Below are 20,870 nucleotides of genomic sequence, written 5' to 3'. Positions count from 1 at the left end.
TCCTTCTCAGAGAGCCTTGCGCCGATCCACATTGGCGCCATGACACAGATGTGCTGTCTAGGAAAATAGAGCCCTTGATGTTTATTTCATTTTTTTTCAACGGCAGGAAAAAACAACAACAACGTGTATTTAACAATCAGTGAATGAAAATAAACACCAGCTTGATCAAATCTACATTTTCACACTCACCACTGTGCGCTAAAAGTTATTTAAGATGACTTGGTTCAGTGAAATTCAACCTTCCAAAACATGGATTTGACTGTAACGGCAAACGACTCATTTTGAAGGTGTTGTGAGTCATCGTCTATTTGTCAAATCCAAATGAAGGGGGCGGCTGGTGGCGGAGCAGCCAAGAGTTAAAAGGATGACAGAATACATTTAGTAATACATGAACTTGAAAGTTTTCATTGGTCGCTTAGATATAAAGTGTTTACATACACAAACGAAGGAATGACTAGAGACATTCACAACATATTAAAAAGTCATTCACTCATTCCGAATCCCTACTCCCTAATCATGATATATATATATATTTTTTTCTTTAAGTCTATCACCATTGGTATCGCACGATTACAAAATAAACGTCAGCTGGTTTACCTTCAGTGGTAAATATTGCACAATCTACTAAATTCTAATATTATATTCTTTTTAATATGAGTTTATTCTACAAACATATTACAAACAAAAGACTTTCATCTTACAGTAGACTAGAACAGGCTAAACGCCACTGATCTGAATATATGACTGGATAGCCGAGTTGAAGCCACAGGGCGGCCATCTTACTCCTCCCATCTCACGAGCAGACTACTGTATAAACTATACGTATACGTACAGATTAGACATATACAGCTCGTAGGCTCTTCTTAGTATAGAGGGAGGAGTGGCAGGATGGTCACTATTTTTTAACAAGGAAAAAAATTAAGAAATCAAAAATAATAATAATTAACAAGTGTATGCGCTGCTTTGAAGACCCCCTTTTTCTTTTATCGTTTAGTTCCTTAGACCCCAGTATTAGATTTAGATATCATCTTTTGTTGAATTACAGTTATAATTCTCGAGTAAAAAAAAAAAATATATATATATATATATATATATATATATAATAGAACGTGCTATTTTTGGTACAGTAGTTTTTTGTAACGCCCTTATGTATGGCATCGTAGCAATTGTGATAAAAGTGCTAACATTGTGTGGCTCATAAACGTGACAAGCCTCCTGTCAAGCATTGACAGTTGTATCAGTTTGAAAGCTTTTCAAACAGGTTCAAGCCTTTTAAAAAATACAAGAATTTTGTACTCTACTGGGCAATTTTAGGGTACAAAAAGTACAAAATAAACATTTTGTCCTGGATTGGGTGTTTATAGGGCACGAAAAAAGTACTTTGACATAACGGACAATCGACTAACAAATGACCCATTCTCCCAGTTAGTAGTCCATTGAATTGAGGATCCACTGTAAAAAAATAAGAAAAAAAAGAAAGCAAAATCATCTACACACATTTTGAAGGGATCTCAATCAAGTTGACTTTTTCTTGATCTAAAAAGTTATGGGCGCACATTACAAACGATTTTGTGTCTTCCCGTCCGAAAGACGGCGGGAATGTTGTGTAAAAAGAATTTGCAGCAGATCTAGTTTCCCAGAAAAGAACACGTCGACTCCCAGGCCAATTTGCCCCCATAAAGCCTTCAGCAAGTAAAGTGCACAGGCCCGTCTGGCTCAACAGTACGCTCTTAGTCGGCCTCATCCACCGTACTAAATCAGATTCCCCATGCAACTGGATCCAAACTCCTAATTGGCTTTACACATCACTGTGGATTTGGGCAGTGATCGGCTGTTGGGGTTCGGGGGCCCCACAGACTCAACTATAGTGTCGTCTACACACAATGGACAGAAACAGCTGCCGGCTGGCCCAGCGCCGGGGATGTGCCGAGAAACCTGCAGCGCCGCTAATCTGGGGGGACGGGATCAACATTTCAACATCTGCAATAGTTGTAATGCTCCTCCACTGGCAGATATCTGCCAGTGGCGAGGCGAGAGCGTGAACCCCCCTGCCCCGCTCCTGGCCCGGCGGGGGGAGATGGAAAAGTCAAAGACGTGAAGGGGGAAAAACCCTTGCAGACGCAGATATGAAAACAATACATGGAGAAGGGAAGAGATGAAAGGAGGGATAGGAGTCCAAAAAGGCCAAGTTTAGCGTGAAAACGGCAAAAAGGATGCATTTATTTAGAAAATCGCTAACTGGATTCGTGGTCTTCAGGGGTCAGCAACCTTTACTGTCAAAAGAGCCATTTTAGGCCAAATAAATGAAAAATCTGTCTAGTCGCAAAACTTTTGAACATTGAAATGAACAAAACAAGATGGACATCATATGGTAATTTGGGGGGATTTATTCTGTTGTTTTTGGACCTTTTGTAGTTACTTTTTAAACGTTTTCTTAGCTGACCTAAAAAAAATTTTTTTTTAATGATAACTTTATTTGATCATTTTAAGGATTTCTTTTTATAGGATTTTATAGTTACTTTTTAAATGTTTTTCTTTTCTGCCTTTTTTTTTTTTTTTAAATAATGAATTTTCAGATTATTTTTTTTGCAATTCCAAAGACATTTCATGGTAATTTTCTGCCTTTCTTTTCCTGTTTTTGGACAGTTTATGGTTACTTATTGAACGATTTCTTTTCTGCTTTAAAAAAATAAATGTTCTAACTTTTTGGGCAATTTTGTGTATTATTTGGTAATATTCTGCTCTTTTTGGACATTTTAAGGTATTTTTGTAAACTTTTCCATCTACCTTTCGTCTCTTTTTCTCACATCTTGCAAATGTTGGCCTTTTTAAACCAAAATCATTAATTACTTTAAACAATACTTTATCTAAAATATTTAATTAAAAAATATATATAATCATAATATAAATAATATAAAAAAACGATAAAAATGTTTACAAAAAAAAAAAAGATAAATGTGCAAAAAAATTATAATTTCTACCCAATTTTTTTTAGAGATCCACAGGAGAGGAACTAAAGATATATCTATATCCGTACATGTATATGCGCATACAAGTGCTTTACAAATAGTTTGATTGACTAATTGTAGGGAAAAATATGCTAACCTCACACAGAAAGGACAGCCAAGATTCAAATCCAGAACATATTCACTGCTCAAGACTTGTAACTACTAGCATACTCCGCTGCCCATCTTGTATTACAAAAACACACGAGCCAAAAAATTGGATACGCTCATCCTTTTGGTCACTTTATTAAATGTTATATTAAATACTTAACAAGATAATAGCAGATTAGGCCATCATGGCAAATTGTGGTGTATTTGCTAACATAAGAACATTCTTAAAAGGGCAGAAACAGTCTACAAGTATATGAAATACACCTTGTGCAAATACATGACAAACAGAATTCTCCCGCCCCACAAAACCACTCATCAACGGCCAGTGTGGGGCAGAACGTGTCTAAGAAGAAGCAGCACGTTGTCCGAAAAAGAACCGTCAGGTGAAACGGAGGCGTCACAAAGCCAGCAAGCCAGCACGCGCCCACCCACACTCAAGCCTCCAAACTAAATTGGAGCGTTAGCTGGAGCAGTTGCGCTTTGTGAGAGCCAGTCAAGTCACCCAACCACAGGGGCAAACACGAGTGAAACATAAAACAATGACGAGGACGCACAGTGCTATGCTAGACATCACGCTAACAGTGAGAATGACAATGCAAGGAAGAAAAGAAGAAAAAAAAACGGTCACAGGGACCAGCAGGCAGTTTTGAACAACACAAGCCTTTCAATATCGGCTGTGTGTTGAGAAAAAATAAAAAGCCCAATAGGGTTGGGGGGTGGGGGGAGGGAAGGCCATCACCATTTTTTTTCCCAATAGACGCCCCATTTTGTTTGATTGGTGAAGGAATCTACTGGTTGTCACCAACCACACTGGTCCCGTCGGGGTTTTAAAAGTGTACCGGTATAAAAAAGGGTGAATGAACCCCTTTTTTTAAGGGGGGGAAACAATGCAACGCTTTCAAGCGCTGCTCAACAAACTAACAGACGACTTTAAATACGTGAAAAATGAAGATATAGAACTTGAATGAATAACATTAAGGCGGTATATACACTTTGTATTTCTGACGAGTTTCCCAAATAGACTCCTTTCAAACAGTTCCTTTTTACATCGGGCTACGCCGGCTCCCGGTGGCCGACGGAATTGCGACTCCAGTGGATAAGCGGCCGAGCCTCCGCTTCGCGCCCGAGCGATAAGAGACGCTCGTTACCAGAGAGCCGGTGTGAGCTACAGGCCCTTGGAGGGCCCGGGATTCTTGCCCATGGCGGCGTGGGGGTTCATTCCGTGCAGCTGCTGGTAAAGGCCCAGCAGGTCCATTTGGCTGAGCCGGTTTCCTCCCAGCATGCCGTTCTGCAGGGCCATGTTCAGGAGGCTGGTTTGGTTGGCCATGGCCAGCTGCTGCTCTTGGACCTTCCTGTTGTTCACCACCTTCTGGACGTACATCATCAGCTGAAGAGACAAGTATTCATAAGATGAATATTAGTGATGCATTTTGAATAAACATAAGGAGTTTAGAATTTTTTTTCTTTCCATGTATATTTTGTCATGTGGCAACAGTGATTTTAGCTCAATTAATACGATTTTCAATATTCATTAGAGCATTTGTGTAAGTGACAAATGAGCATGTTTTAGGAAGTTGGACAATTATTTTTTTTGTATTCTTGTTAAGTTTAATGTAAATGTTCATGTGTGACATTTAAGTACACCATCACGTTTCAGCCATTTTTCCTCAACAATGTTGCAGTTTGACAGCTTGCAAATGCATTATTATTATTTTTAAAGCCACTGTTCTGGAGCAGGGTTATTACAGTAAAAAAAAAAATTTAAATAATGAAAATTATTATATATATTTTTTAAACTAACTGAAATTACATTTTAAGTATATAAATATACAAAAAAAACGAGTAACTCAAATTATCGTGAAAATTTCCTTCATTTTCACCATTGTCAAAATCATACATGAGCTTACAGGGTTTATTTTAAATCTATTAATTTTGGTATTAAATGAAGGATCAACAGTCGTTTGAGAACTGTAGTTCCTCACACCTTTTTTTTTCATCTTGCACTTGATTATTATACTCCATATATTCAAAACATTAAATAAATACTAAAACTAATAAAAATTAAAACAAAACTTATTTTTAAATAAAAGAACAACAACAAACACCTGCTTTAAAAATGAATGAAAACAAACTGAATAAAAAAAACACAAATTAAATAAAACATTACTAGAAAAAAACTACAACTAATAAGAACTAAAGTGTAGCATTTTTGAAAAAGAAAAAAACTAGCAGAAAAATAAAACACCTGATTTAAAAACTATTTAAAACAAACTGAATTTAAAAAACAAACAAGAATGAAATGAAAAAAATAAGAATGAAAAATGATTTGGGTAAAAATAAATTACACCTTTAAAAAATAATTATAACTAAGTTTAAAAACAAATGTAATAATTAAATAAATAAAAAATTTAACTGATAAGAACGCAACTAAAATGAAGCATTTTTAGGGGAAAAAAACATTACAAAAATATCAAACCTGTTTTAAAAACAAAACAAAACTAAGTGACTATAGTGCATTTCCAAAGTGTTATTAACACGAGTAATTTCACAGGCAGAAGATTGGATCGCAGAAGAAGCGGAACCGCGAGTGACTGTGTGAAAGCTCCGCCACTGTGGGAGTGCTCACAGCGACAAAACTATCATAACCCTGGTCTGGAGAGAGATCTTTGTAGGGGACATCATGATGCCGATTTGTTTAGTTTGAAAGTTTTGTGTTCAAGCACCATCTTACCGACTGCTGCATGGTGAGAGTTTCTCTGTAAACAGCTTCTCTGCGTTTGGCCTCCATATCGATAGTGGCCATATGGCTCATAGCCAAAGCCTGGACCTGGTTCTCATGAAGAGACGGGTTCTCTTGCCACTGTGGACCAAGGAAGAGTTTACAGGTTGATTCCAAACACCATCCCGAGACCTTTATCCAATGGAAACTGTCATCACTTACAATTCTGTTGATCGTATCTTCCAATGAGTCTCGTTGCAAATTCTTCAACGCGTTTGTTGCTTCGATGACCTTCAGTCGACCTTGGTTGATAAGCTCCTGTCCGCAAATGAAGACGGAGGAACAGTTGAAACGCCACCGTTATCTCATTAGCATCACGAGCGGTGGATCTCCCCCCTTTCCCTCCAGCTCAGCCTAAATGCAACGGCGGGAGTGTTGCATAGCTGGGATTGTGCAAATAACATGGATTGAAACGATTAATGTCATCAAGCATTGTTTATAGCGACAAACCCACAGAGGATTATTGAGCTCTGAAGTTATTATGAGCTCATTTGGTTGTTACAGCCCACGAGATTTACTGTATCATCCACTCGCCGCACTTCCAGCAACATGTCATTTAATTCAGTGCACATTGTTGAAACGTAACCGCTGCGTGCCACAGAACGTGATGTAGCCGGCGGGTGCTTTTTAAAATCTTTTTCTTCAACTCAATGCAAGATGTACCGAAACTGATAGCCAGGTCATTTGTACTATCGGCATTTGTCAATGAGATGACATGACAATGTAAAAAATAAATAAATAAATAAAAACTCAACATTTAGTTAATGCTCCCTTGTCATAGTTACAATTGACGGAAATGGTTTGATGATTAGGGACTATAGCGACCCCTGTTGCTGTGGCATGAGAATGACTTTCGATGTTTGAATAGTCTCTATTTGAACAGAGTACTGTCTAAATCTGAGCCCCCCCCCCCCCTTTTTTTTTATAGCATCACCTCACAAAAAGTCATACTTAATTTGCACATGCAAGGTGAAAAAGTAGTTCCTTATTATTTACTATGACTATTAATTATTCTTTAAAATATATTTTCGGAAATCCATGGTAGATTATTTAAGCAGCATGCCATGAAAATGTTCAGTTCATTTGTGTCAACTTTTCAGAATCATTTGTCTTCCAGTCATGTTTGTAGCTATTAGTAAAAATTCCTTGGTGGTTAAATTAACTGCTAATGTTATTTGAAAAGAAATTAAAATACATAAAAGGTTAATATTGACCCTTCTTACTGCAAACCATGACAAAGTGTACCCAAACTGTTGACTGGTAGTGTATATACTTGGCCTAAACGATTTTGAAAACGAATATAATTTTAATAATACTGCCATTTCGATTTAATATGCGATTATTTTTTCAAGGTCCTCTTCCGATGTATATAATTTGTATTACAGTAAATATATCTATTATACATACATGTTTTGGTTTTGTAGTTAAAGCTTACAAATAAAGTTTTTTTCCCTTCCCCAAATGACAGCCATTGTGATTTGAAAATTGCATTATACTAATTATTTAGGATTAGTATAGACCTACGTTTGCACCCCCCTGTATACATGTCAGCTATTGTTGGAATATAAACATAACATTAAAAAAACGTACATTCAAACAATGTTTACACAAAGCATCAAATAGACAAATGATATATTTTGGTAGTTTATAGACACTATTTTGTTTCCCGTCTGTGACCACCGCCGTGCCACGTGTTAAACAGATCAGAACTAAAATATTGGCAACTTAATTGAAGCGATGAAGCGCAATGCTCCCAAAGGTTAACTGGAATATTGTCAAAAGAGAGTTTTGATTTGGGAAGCGCTGATCTAACGACTCGACTTGGTGATTTCCTTCATCTCGCGAGCGGCTCTAAAAGCGTTTCCACAGAAACCAGCAAATAATTGAAGTGTTTTGATTAGCCCGACGTGTTACATGGACTACAAGAATCCTCAACATGGGTGGAACTCCCATGTGTCAAAAAGTTCACTTCAAGGAGGTGTTTGGAAGGAGACATCAAACTGTTGCGAGCTATATTGTGAGCATCACGTCAACAATGAGTGATCGTATCGCCCAGGAACTTTATTTGTATATCGCTCTGTGATTATAATAATTGAAACCAGCCTAAATATTTTTACCCATCTGCTCCTTTCGCTGATCTTCCCGCTACTTTAGTCAGATGTGCCAGCGCGTATAAATACACGCTGGCCCAGACATGAGGTATTACGATGTGCAGGGGGCGGGGGGGCAGTGAGCCGGTCGGCCGCATGACTGTTGTCACAATTAGCGGCGGGGACTGAGGAATGCGGTGCAACATGCCGTGGGGGGTGGGTGGGGGGCGGGGGGTGAGTGTGAGGCAGGAAAGGGGCATGTGGAGCTCATTACTTACCTCCAGCTGCTGGTTGGTCATGGTGGCCAAAGCCGCCAAGTTGTAGTTGGAGAATATGGCAGAGGCGCCCATATGGGGGCTGGCCTGGTAATTGTTCCTCATGGTCAGACCCTGAGAGAGCAAAGAAAAGAAAAAAGTGACACAAGTTCAATTTAATATGCCGGATGACCAAAGATGATCATCCTCTCTTTGACTGCATTAAAAAAAAACTTGACAACCTAAGTGTGTGCGCGCGCGTGTGCGTGTGCGAGTGTGTGGGGGTGCGTTTGTGTGTGTGTGTGTCATACAGTCATGTCCCAGTAAAGGCCAGCAGGATACCAACGTCTGTGTGTAATTGAAACTCTGCTGCAGATGGTTTTCTTGTACCCTGTAATCTGGCCATCCGGGGTGTGTGTGTGTGCGTGTTAGCGGAGAGAGGGTTCTTATTGACCTGGTCGGAGACAGGTGTGCAAGCCTAAAAACACTACAAACCCACACACACACACGTCTGTGCTTGCGGCCAGACTATAAACCAAATCACATTTTACTGGGGATGATCGATACCACTTTTTTCAGACCGATATTAAGTACCGATGCCACTAGTATTCGTGATAAAGAAAATTATTCCCCCACCCCTCCCAAAAAACAACTAATAACATAATTTTATTTATTTATATCACAATATTTTCTCATTTTCTCTTAAAATGACATTAAATTCATGTCAATTTTCTTTTATAATAATTTTTAGTTGCTGATCGTAAAATGCTATACCAATACTAATACCGGATATTGGTCCATTCCTGAATTTTACATGACACGAACCTCCAAAAGCTTCGAACCAGCTTTGGGCATCAGATTGCAGTCTCACGATTTTAACTTTTTTGTTACTTGCCGATGTTTTTCATCATTCAAATTTGGCAGGGCTGTTCACAACTCTTCTCTGTGGTGTGTCAAATTTTTACAGTGACTTGAAAATAAATCTTTGCACGACACATCTGAAAGATACAGAAGCGATTAAAAGAGTGCCACTGGACCTCGGTGCCATTGTTCCTCCCCCTGTGAATGGAAAACCCTGTGTTCTCCTGACAAGCAGACAAGCTCAGGGAAAAGCCGCTTACGGCACACACAGGGGGCAGAGCAGGGAGAGTGTGTTGGAAAAATAATCATTAGAGTGAATTAGAATCTAGGATTACATGAGGAGAGGGGAGACCTACTCCCGCTCGCTTGCACGATCAACCCTTCACACACACACACACACGTCTTCCAAATAAACACACTAATTGCCCTTTGATTCGACCTACAAAAAGACAGGACGGGAGGGAATAGGCGAGGAAGTGCAAGGACCGGCCACAGAAGCATAATGTGAACATGAGACGAGCCTCTTGTGGACGGACGTGGCCGTTGGCATTTGTAGTTAAACTGTCATCTTGGAAAAGGCATTCAGCTAAAGGTGTCTCACAACATGGCGCTAAATTCAACCAAATGCTACTCTTGCGTGCCTCAATAATGACTTTCTGCGTGATGGGAGAAATGCAGAAGAGGTTTGGCTGCCTTTTACGGCACCCCAGTGGCTTGTATTAACCGCAACTAATTGGAAATACATAGATCCTTGACAAATGCTTGAGACATGTTCTCAAACATATGATGCAGTGCGCGTCACTTACCTTCTTCTCTGCTTCATATTCAGCCCAGGCCGCTTTGCGATCCTCCTCGCTCAGGGCCTCCTCCTCCTTGTGGTCCAACAGAGAGTCGTGCTCATGATAGCACATGATCTGGTCCTTGTGGGTCTGAAGCAACTCCGCCAGGAAGAGGTCCTACAGTGGAGACAAAAAGCGTCAAAGGTCAGATTTGGAAGTCATCGCGGCGTGTGCTGAAGGCCCCAGACACTCACAGGAGAAGGGCCTGACCGATTAGTCGGCCAATTATGGCAATTCAAACATGGGCCAAATTCATCAGACATTTGCCAATTATTTTTACCTTTATGTACTCTAACTATTGTCAGCAGTTGTACACAAGTGACATTGGTCTCATTATTTATTACACATGAATTTATACCATAAACTTGAATCCCTAAATACTAAATATATCACGAACTTTGTTGAAAAGGTCATTCTTTGAACCTGTCATTCAAACCAATCATTTCATTCTGACAAGAATTGCTTAGGTTAGTAATGCAAGTTGTGCAAGCAATTAACATGTCACTATTTTAAACATAACCTTAAGTAACAGTTTGGTTAAAAAAATTTAATTAATAAAAACATGCAATATAAATGTGTTAAATTTGACGCACACTCAACTACTGGTAACACAGACACACATATGAGATGGATTAATGTCCTCATAACTTTTAATTAATTAAATGCATTGCCCCAAAGGCACACGATGTATTCCAGGAACTGAAAAGTATATGTTTTTTTTTTGTTTGTTTTTTTAAAGGGGTAAGTCTAAAGTTGTCGATGATGCTATTCTACTCCAGTCCTGGAGGTGGAGGTAACAACTGAACACTATTTGCATCTCCATGGAAATAGTTTACATTTCTTGATTCGTGCCACACACTTGGTACAGCAAGTCTTTTTTCTTTTTTTTTCTCATAATTATTATTTTTCTTTTCCATAGATACAAACCTAGGCCAAAACATAACCTCCTGCCTCATGTTTTGCGGAAGTAAACATAAAGTCCCTTGTTGGCAGAGGTTGAAGAACTTCAGTTTCTATGACGACACTATTATTTAATACAATACTTGGCTGAAATTAAGCAAGCATTGACTCACACAAACAGGGTTCAAATTACTCTTGTTGCAGTAGCTTTGCATCACATTAAAGTGGAATTTTGGAAAGTGAAGACGTCATACGACTGCAGCATCATTAACCTCCTTGCATGGCAGTTCACACAGGGGTTCCTGCCACGAGCCCCCCGCCCCTCCCCCCTCCATTGTCCAGCTACCTCTGAACTCAGACAATGAGTGTGAAGTCTGCAAGGTAAATTAATCATATATGTCACGGGTGCAACACAAGCGGCAATACAAAACAGACACACAGTAGGATGAAAGGAGACAGTGATTGCAAATCTGTACAGAATAAGAGAGAAAATAAACAGTGGGCCAGACACGGGGAAACTGGATCTCTCAAATTAAGAGATGTAAGACAAGCAGACAAGCTTGTATACACACAGAATTCGCGTGGTAAAACTGCTCAGGCCACCAACCTGGGAAGACGAAGGCCTTGCTGGGGCGGGCCATTACAGCTCGCTTCAACGAGTAGCATTTTCAAGGTAAACGGTCACTCGTGTTGGAGGTCAAATGACAATACAGATGCTCACCCTGGAACCCGGTGCACGCTGGGATATATTTCCCCTTCATCATCGGCTCTAGGGTGGTCCGGTCCATCTCTTTTGGGGAGCTGTGCGCAAATGTGACCCGGTACTAATGATTATCAGTAACCCGAGCCGACCTATTGGCATTCTGATGGACCAGCATGCTAAAGCCTATCACTTTACTGCACGAGAGCTGGAAAAAAGTGAGAGCCGCCGGGTGGGCAGATGCTCGGACCGAAATGATGTAAGTGAACCCACTCACTGAGCATATGGGGGATATGAGTGGGTACTTTTGCGGGGAGAAATCTGGGAAGGAGTTCTGGCATCTGAAAATGTATGTTTATGGATTGAGGTGACAGTCTGGAGAAGACTTCATATTTTAAATAAAGTCCGTGAACAAGACTTGAATTTGGATATCAACAATGAAATTAATCAGTACATGCAACCTTTTAAAGAATCAAAGTTTTGTATATATATATATACACGCACGTTACGAAAAGGTCTTCCATGCCAGTATTTAAATGATGTAAAGCAGTTCTCTAACGAAGCAAGCCCTCACATCTCCAGAAATGAAAACTTGGGAGTCGACATAAGCGAGCCTCATTTGGACTTTACGAGCTGGCACAGGCGTCCATGCGTACTTCACCAATAGACTTAAACTTTGAAAGGTTTGATGCAATTAAACACCTGTCGGCATGAATAACTTTATGGAGGCAAGATTTCTGGCTGTGTTATCAGATACCTTCTGAAGCTCAGAACAAGTACGTTATTTTTAAAAAAGTAAACTGTTTTCAGTGTGATTACTTTAAGACAGCAGCCACAGTGATGCACTTTTACTGCCATGACAACATGGAGTAAAATATTAGGGATGGGTGAATACTGATACCATACCATGCCTTATTTCAAGGTCTCAGTTAGGGGTGGGCAATAAATCCAATTAATTTGATGAATTGGTCATTTAAAAAAATATATAGACAATTTGAAAATGATTTAAATCATGAAATGGAGGAGCGTATAAATAAATGCACTCTTCTGAATTATTAAAAGATGTTGCTCTTAAATTGTGTAATTTTGCAATAGTTACTAACTACGTAATTGTAACACTTAACTCGTTTGCTCCCAAAAACATATAAATATGTTCTATTTTAAATATTACCATGGGACCATTTATACGTTTTGTTTTTTTATGCTAAAGCATACAAAAGGCTTTGATGCAGCCTCTGAACTGAAGAGAAAGCTTAAAGCAATGGTAGACATTTACAAAAACGGCCAGCAGGTGGCAGCAGAGTAAAAGAGATCAACCAGGGCCATGTTGCAAAAAGCTCTTTCTCCACTGCTTTGAACAGATTTGTGAATAATGATGAAACTTAGCTATATTCTAATGCCAATTGCTGCAAAGTGGAAATGGATACAAATGTACTTTTTTTCCTGGTGAAAGACGAGACTCTAATCTTTCTTTTGGTAGGTTCCATTTTTTTACAGCAATAGAACACAATAGTCTGTGGGCCTTGCAAAAACCAGTCAAAATCTAGTAAAACAGCTGGGAGTAAGGGGGTTGCTTTAGTGAAAATTGGCTGGGAGTGAATGAGTTAAGCAAGTTATACACAAGATATGAATAGCCATTTTTGTTATAAATGTTCAGTTTACATTAAAGCTGATTTTAAAACAACACTAAACGCAAACTGTGTATTTGTATTTACCTGTATTTATTATTGTTGTCTGAACATTTTGCACAGGATTTATTTCTTTAATTAATCAAACTTTCTTTATAAATGTTAGTTGGGTTTATTACTTTGATTAAAATTAGATTAGATTTATTTTTTGGCCTTATGGCAGAGCCCAAGTTTCTGCGCCAGTTTCGGATGCTCTTTTGTGGCCGTTTTTACTATCAGGAAATATAAATGAGAATGGAAAATTGAATAAATTTCATGCAATTTTAAGGAAAAAAAGCTATATTGTCAATATACATATCTCTGCCGTGGCTGCTCAGTATAATATAGCCAAAGAATAAAGAAGTCTGCATCAATAACAAAAGAATGTACATCGCTGTGCTCTGTGCTGCCGTGAAAACACATCAGTTAAATTTCCACAATTTTCTATTGGAAAATTGCAATAAATCAAATGTCGATTAAGATCCCCGGATGAATTGCTTGACCTTTTCCACTGTAGTTTATAACAGAGTTTGATGTTGTGGCTTTAAATGCACAGGTGTGTTAGCAACAGGGGGTCCAAGACGAGATCCCAAAAGCAGGAATGCAAGAGGCAGAGATATTTGTAATAGCTAAACACGGCCAGTCAAAACTCCCTCACCCACAGCTGCATACGAGTTAAACACACACACAACGCTACCAGACAGTGCTAAACAAGTTTCTGTGCAGAAACGCACTTAAAACTTGGGAGCTGTGCCTGACAGGAGGAGGCCAAGACCGCCCTCAGGACTTTACACCATCCACAGCAGGAACACATGCCAAAGTTGTTTTTCTGGCAATCAGTCAATTAACAAGACAAAATCACATGTTTTACAAACCCTTTAATTATAATCTATCTACATGCTGTGGACAACATTCAGGCGATGCCAAAAAATATCAAAGTCTAAGTGCAAACGTCGCCCACCTTTTAAAACGCTAGATCGGGGGCCAATCCATAAAGCTTGAGCTCAATATAAAACTTGATGCGCTTTTATGGAAGCTTGGCTCTGTCATCTCTCCATGGAGTTTTCTGCACACCATTTTGACCTTGGGAGGAAAATACCGTGACATTTTTTTGTTATGGCTATGGTGCACCAATGTTTAAGACAGCTGCGCGTACCACTGTCTGCATTTTTGGATACCTTTGGTTATCTGGTGTTGTATTACAAGTTTTCACATTGGAAGCAATTGAGCTATCACAACCTAACGTGAAACAACTCTTAACAAAGATTGATGATGGAAACACTTCAGCATGATATCTGCAGACTTTTGGCGGCGCTAGTTCTTCCCTGTGGAGACAATCTGGAATAAGTAGAGTTACACATTTGGCTACCTGGAGTCACCACAGTGCGATTCGACTCAACCAGGCTTTGAGAGAACTGCTCGTCATAAAATGCATCTACCAATCTATCTCATTGGTGGGCTTGATGACTTACAATACATTGCTTAGCAAGGTTTTTCAACACAATCAATTCCTAACGCCATCTTGTACAATTACTGTTGACCTATTGTGGCTTCAGCCATATTGTACCGAGCAGCCAGGACAGAGATGCTGCATCACAAGTTCCATTACTATTAAAAGCAGAGATTGGTTCTCACTTTTACCTTCAATCAACAGCAACAGTTTAGAAGTAGAGATAGACAATTTTTTCTTTTCAGATCAGATGCCAATAATCGGGAGTCAAGGAGGCCGATGACCCATATTTGGAGCAGATACTCATTTTCATTACAAGGGAAAATATTTGAGTCAAAATTTTGAATAATAAAACAAACAAACTCCAACTCTTAACTTTGTTGAATTTTTTAAAGCATATGTTTATTGAACAACTTTAAATCTTAGTCAACAGACCTCTGTTTTATGATTTTAACGAAAAGTTCAGCGACCTCCCAAGGTCATTAGCATTAACTCATTCACTCCCAGCCATTTTCACTGAATCCCTTTTGCTCCCGGCTGTTCAACTGGATTTTGACAGATTTTGCAAAGTCAACAGAATATTCTGTTCTATTGCTATAAAAACATGGACCTACCAAAGTATATTTGTAACTGTTATCGTTAGAATATAGTTTCATTATTTACAAACCTGTTGAAAACACTGGGGTAAAAAGAGTTTGTTGCAACATGGCCCTAGCTGATCTCTTATACTCTTATACTGCCAACTGCTGGTCATTTTTTGTAATAATTACCATTGCTTTAAGCAACCTCTTTATGTCAGAATCTGTATCAAAACACCGAAGCCTCCAGGAATGCGGCTTGGCCTAATAACCACTGCTACTGTCACCTGCTGCGCACAAACTGTAATGTATGCACACATTCTGCAGTTTCGACTAACAGTTGACACATTGCAAACCAGTGGAGCTGTACAACATGCTGGGCCGGCGGAGTGTTCTGCAAGTGGATGCTTGCTTTGTGATGAGCAGGAAATAGGATGTGTCTGGAAGGGTTGGGTGGGAAGTCAAAACCTCATGTCTGGGACGCACAACCTTCTTTGTCATTAAGGGGAAGCACGCCTGCCTCTTTTGTCTTCAATTAGTTTCTCTGAAGAGCAGAGAGACATCTTTAAGAGAGGGGTTTAAATAATGACCCTTCATCAGGCAGGGGGAGTCCAAGGGGAGGATAAGAAAAACAACTTTACTGGGCTCGCTTTGAACATGCAGCGGTGGAGAGGTGAGTCAGCAGAACAGATGGCTGCAAAGATCATGGGGACAAGATGGCGTGGCTTAATGAAAGATGGGGGGCATAATAGACGAGGCTCTGGGAAATTAAGTAACAACTGAAGAGCCAAAATCAGATGAACAAGTTGCTGAAAAGGGCAATGCTCAGGAGTATTTTCAAGTTTTGTATACCATTGCTAAGTTTGTGAAGTGAAGATCCTTATACCGTGACTTAACTTATTCCCCCTTGTCTGCGCAGAAGGCAGTTGGCTCAAGGCAAAAAGAGTCTTTCTGACTCATCTTCACATGAATCCAGACAGAATTCCTTCCATCATACTCTCAGCTCTGTTGCCATCATCATCATCAGCATCAGATAGTTCCCCAACAGGCAGCTTGTCAATGACTTGAACCTCTGCCTTAATACTGTGAGTAAAATAAATGCTGATATCTCACTAAACGTCTGAACGAATGTAGCTCACAAAACGCATTCGGGTGACAGTAAGTTTTAGTTCCACGACGAGTTGAATCGGGGCTCCTACCGGTTCATTAACCCATGGCGGGAACAGTGAAAAGTGATTTAGACCGCGTACTGTAAAATGGACGACAGATGGCTTGGTGTAAAAGTTTGCATAAGCCATGTTTATTTTATGCGCCCTGTTTACAGATTTCTGAAAAAAAAAAAAAACATAGTCAAACACAAACTAAGAGCAACTTAACACAACAACTAAAGTGAATCAACTCCGGGGACTAAACCCCCCTACCACCCAAAAAAAACAAACGAGTGAAGGCAAGAGGAGAAATTAATAGATCAACAACTAACTAAATGATGGAAAGGAATGAGGAAAAAGTGCAGGTTTATAGCAGCATCACAAGGAGGAGACTATTTAGTAAATAGCAGTAAACAGATGCGTGCAGCTGCGCTGAGTTGGATGGCTCATGTGAGTGCAGTGTGTTCTCATTAAAAACCCAGGGGGCCTAAATAACAACGTAAAAAGTAGGTGGGGAAAAACAATTCACAAAAGAATGCCCAAAAAGGTCACAAGAACCACAACAAACAGCAGTTGCAGAATTCTTGTGAGGACAGTGGAACCACAAATAAATATGGACTGAACTCCAACACCCTAAATAACACTATCAGTGAACAAAGACTTGATGACAATGTCAGTTAATATGAAATATTCTTGAGTCGACGTATTATGGTGAATTTAGTACCTTTTGTCATAAGTATGGCGGTATAGACTTTGCTCAACCTATGAAACGTGACAAATTGAATAATAGTATTCACACTGTTCACCTACTATCATTTGCGACATTGGAGTAATGTACATCGTGACTGGTTGCTAGCAAGGCACATTAAATAAAAGGAATCGCTCACATTCACACCTATCATTTACTGAACTGATATTCTAGAATAAAAATCTAAGAATTAGAAGATGAACCATGAATAAATAGTTGGTCTACACTAGAGGACCAAAAACACTGATACAGTATTACTTTATTAAGACTTTTTTGGGTACTTACACCTAATAAAAAAAAAACCTCCATAAATGCCTAATTACACATCTGATTTAAGACTAATAAATGAAATCTAGGTTGTCACATGAGTGTGAAGTATAGGACTAGTTAAAAAAAAAAACTGAAGGTTTACCTTGGGGAGCATCGGTGTGGCTTTCTTGCTCTTTTTCTCTGAGGGATCGTCCAGCATATCAGGCTCAAAAGTATAAAGCTCCGCCAGCTCGTTCATAGTAAAGTGCCTTTCAATCTGCTGCTGGTCCACCACTCGGTATGACAAAGACTGTTTGGTAACCTGCCGGTCATAAATTTTGTCTTCCATTGTGCCCTGAGAGGAGAATATGAAACGAAAGAACGCCCAATAAATATAACTTGGTTAGCATCTTTGCCTGGCAGAGTTTAAAAGTATTTGTTGGCTTTTAAAAAGACAATCACAAAAAAAGAAAAAGAAAAACATCCTTCCAAGATCACCTGTGCCAGGAACCTGTAGACAAAGACGGTCTTCAGCTGGCCGAAACGATACACCCTGAATATACTCTGGATATCATAAGAAGGATTCCAGGAGGCGTCAAAGATGACTACTCTGTTGGACGCCACCAGGTTGATGCCAAGGGAGCCAGCTCGTGTGGAAATGAGGAACAAACGACCCCTGGAATATTTTGGAAAGTGGAGAAGACTTATATAAATGACGTCTAAATCTTTTGTTGAAGTCATACATTTGAATCAATAAATCACCTCGGGTTGTTAGGGTCATTAAACTCCTCAGCCCACTTCTTCCTGGTGGTGGCGTTGGTGGAGCCATCCAGACGATAGTAGTCAATGTTCCTGTACCACTTGCCTTCACCTTAACAGCCACATAAGAGTGAAGAAACCTGCTATTCAATGTCATCATCAAACTGCTGAGGAGCCTTCAACAACAAATGTCAGCATCAACTAGGCCGGTTCTTGTCAAAGAGGACCTGGTTTGGTTATGAGCAGATAGACGGTTATGGCGGATGGAGGCCCGCCGTATGTAACCTTCAAGATGGCCACCCCCTCGCTAGCCTTCATCAGTGGCGGTACAGCATGTTTCCAATTAGAGCACTGTGATCTTTTCATTACAAATTACAAACCCTTGAGCAAACATTTTTTGTGGAATAAAAAGTCAAGGTCTAATCATTTTCAAAATGAAAGTAAAAACAGCTGCTGAAGTTGAATTAGGAACATGACCTTACAACAGTGGCACTTTGTATGTATGTGTATATGTGTGCATGCTTAAGGCTAAAATGCGACTGGACCATGGTATATGTGGGCTGGGACACACACCAAAGCTCATCAAGTTCCATATAAATCAATAGCTGGTTTCTATTATTAAAAGGGTACTTTAGCGCATCATGACTAAAGAGCAGCATTACAAAGCAAAACATTCAGTGGGAAGCTGATCACAGGCAAACACAGGATAGGATCATTCAGTGAAGTAATTAACAGCCTCGCAAGAGAGCCAAACAAGATCTTCTTGAATAAAAGAACATGTGGGACAGAAGTATAAAGCCTACCTTTGTATGGCGAGATCTTGTCTTCATCTGCAGCTCTGCAAGACAGCTCCAGGAAATCCTCAATCAGGTCCAAAGAGATAAGAGACTGACTAAACACCAACCTGCGGATGGGCACAAAGATTCCTGGGTGTCACTTTACTTTTCAAAACGCTATCCCCTTACACTACAAACCAGCTTCACACAAATGGCTCATTCCACCGATGTGTGCAGATATGCTTACACTTTATCTTCCACTTCCTCTGCCATGCGCAGGATCTCAAAGAGGACCGTAATTTTTCCGGAGTGTTCGATTATTTCAGCATCGGCCTCGGTGACAAACTCCTTGTGCCAGTCAGCGGTGGGGCTCCCTGGTCTCGAACGAGATGCTTCAGCTTCTTTGCAACAAAGAAAGACAAATTAGTCTTAGGTCTGTCTGCACACGGCCCTCACAACATCATTATTAACACAACAATCTCATTAATATTGTTCCATGGATTACCAAATGCAAGCTTTTTGTAGACCTGCAATTTGGACACAATATGATGAACGCTGCACAAAATGGATGCCCTCATCTTATACGTTGTCAACAGGCCTACAAGCTGTTAAGCCACCATCTGGCTGTGTATGACCCCTCATTGTTCATAGTCAGGTTTTGTCCGCATTGGTTGTCAAGCTCAATTACATTCACCGACAACATGCAAAGCTTTTCTCCTGGCTTCAAACTTACGCTCCTCTACAGGCTCCTCTACAGGCTCAGCCCTGTTTCGCCCCTCTCCATTCCTGCCCCGAGAACTTGTGTTCCACTCCTTGATGACTTCCACATCATCGCTATCAGAGTCATCAGATCCCTTCTTTCTTCCCTTGCCTTTCTTCTTTTTCCTATTAAGGAGGGACAGTGGAGGACACAGGGTCAGCGAAAGTAACAGATGGAAGAACAGGGGGAGTACAAATGTGTCTCTGGTTTTATAAATATCCAACACAAGAAACTGGAATCTTTACTTTTTTTGCTTTTCATCCTCCGAGCTCAGACTAAGGGACGACTCGTCGGTCTCTGAGGCGATGAATTCCTCCATACTGTCTTCGTCAAAGAAACCCTGAAAGAGAAAAATTTATAGTGGTGTACCAAATACTCACAGTTGCTGTTTTGGAGCAGAACCGATGCACATGCGCATTTGTTTTTCCAAAAATTTGGATGATCATCACTCCCGTACTCCCAGCTCATCACATCAAGCCAGGTTTCGTCTCGTCTTCCCATACCTACCCTGTTTTCTTTACTGATGTAATCCAGCTGAAGGCACCAGGGATGGGTCCAGATTCTGCTGAGCATCTGGAAATCCTGGAAGAGTCTGGTCCCTGCGCGGCCTCGGCCCCCCTCCAAAGCATTCCCCACACCTGCAACATGAGGGAGAGGGTGAGATGCAGGCGGTGAATGTGTCAGGCTGAATGTTTGTCTCTTCATAGAAAATGGTCAGCATAGAACATGTAGAGGGGTCTAATTTCTGCCTGTAACTTGCACCCCTATAGTCAAAACAAGATGTACTGTCTATGGCTGGGCAAATACAGATACCAGGTAATGGATTGACTTTTACTGCCTGGTGGTCTGGGGGTGTGGGGGCAAAAGCCATACTGTGAAGGTCAGCATTCAGTCACAACATCAGCACTGTACCCTGTGGACAACACTTCTGCTAATGAACCACAACGCCCTCTGACCCTATTACTTCTTCATAACCACCAACCCTCCAACTTTTTGTTTTCATTTTTGGTGCAAACACGTTGATATTCCCCCGCAACCACCTTAACGTCTTTCCCTTTGCTGTATGCCCCCACATTCCCCGCCCCTACAACCCCCTCCCTCTCCCAGAGCTCTTCATTAGGGAGACGTGGGAAACCGCGCTTAAACCCTGCATGCGGCACTCTGCCAGCTGCCACACTTACATGCGCGCACACACA

The 20,870-nt window shown here is 40.2% G+C and overlaps 1 protein-coding gene across 2 annotated transcripts in view; it reads right to left on the bottom strand.

The window, feature by feature from the left end:
• Positions 1-3,222: 3,222 nt before the first annotated feature.
• Positions 3,223-20,870, bottom strand: part of atrx (ATRX chromatin remodeler) — a 27,630-nt gene continuing 9,982 nt past the window's right edge. Inside the window, exons 22-34 of one of the 2 annotated variants that reach the window (XM_086084369.1) lie at positions 20,182-20,312; positions 19,920-20,014; positions 19,648-19,799; positions 19,162-19,315; positions 18,942-19,042; positions 18,142-18,250; positions 17,878-18,055; positions 17,543-17,734; positions 9,907-10,056; positions 8,264-8,374; positions 6,058-6,153; positions 5,848-5,976; positions 3,223-4,503 (exon numbers count right to left, since the gene is read on the bottom strand). In XM_086084369.1, the coding sequence (XP_085940495.1) occupies positions 4,282-4,503; positions 5,848-5,976; positions 6,058-6,153; positions 8,264-8,374; positions 9,907-10,056; positions 17,543-17,734; positions 17,878-18,055; positions 18,142-18,250; positions 18,942-19,042; positions 19,162-19,315; positions 19,648-19,799; positions 19,920-20,014; positions 20,182-20,312 (1,820 nt within the window). In that variant the 3' untranslated portion in view covers positions 3,223-4,281. The remainder of the gene's footprint in view (positions 4,504-5,847; positions 5,977-6,057; positions 6,154-8,263; positions 8,375-9,906; positions 10,057-17,542; positions 17,735-17,877; positions 18,056-18,141; positions 18,251-18,941; positions 19,043-19,161; positions 19,316-19,647; positions 19,800-19,919; positions 20,015-20,181; positions 20,313-20,870) is intronic. The other variant, XM_086084370.1, reaches the window with a different exon arrangement.

This window comes from Leptonotus elevatus, chromosome 9 (genome assembly GCF_054856555.1).
Source record: "Leptonotus elevatus isolate MCC_2025b chromosome 9, RoL_Lele_1.0, whole genome shotgun sequence".
NCBI lineage: Eukaryota > Metazoa > Chordata > Actinopteri > Syngnathiformes > Syngnathidae > Leptonotus > Leptonotus elevatus.
The sequence above is the reverse complement of the archived record's forward strand: the minus strand, read 5'-3'. Positions and strand labels throughout refer to the sequence as shown.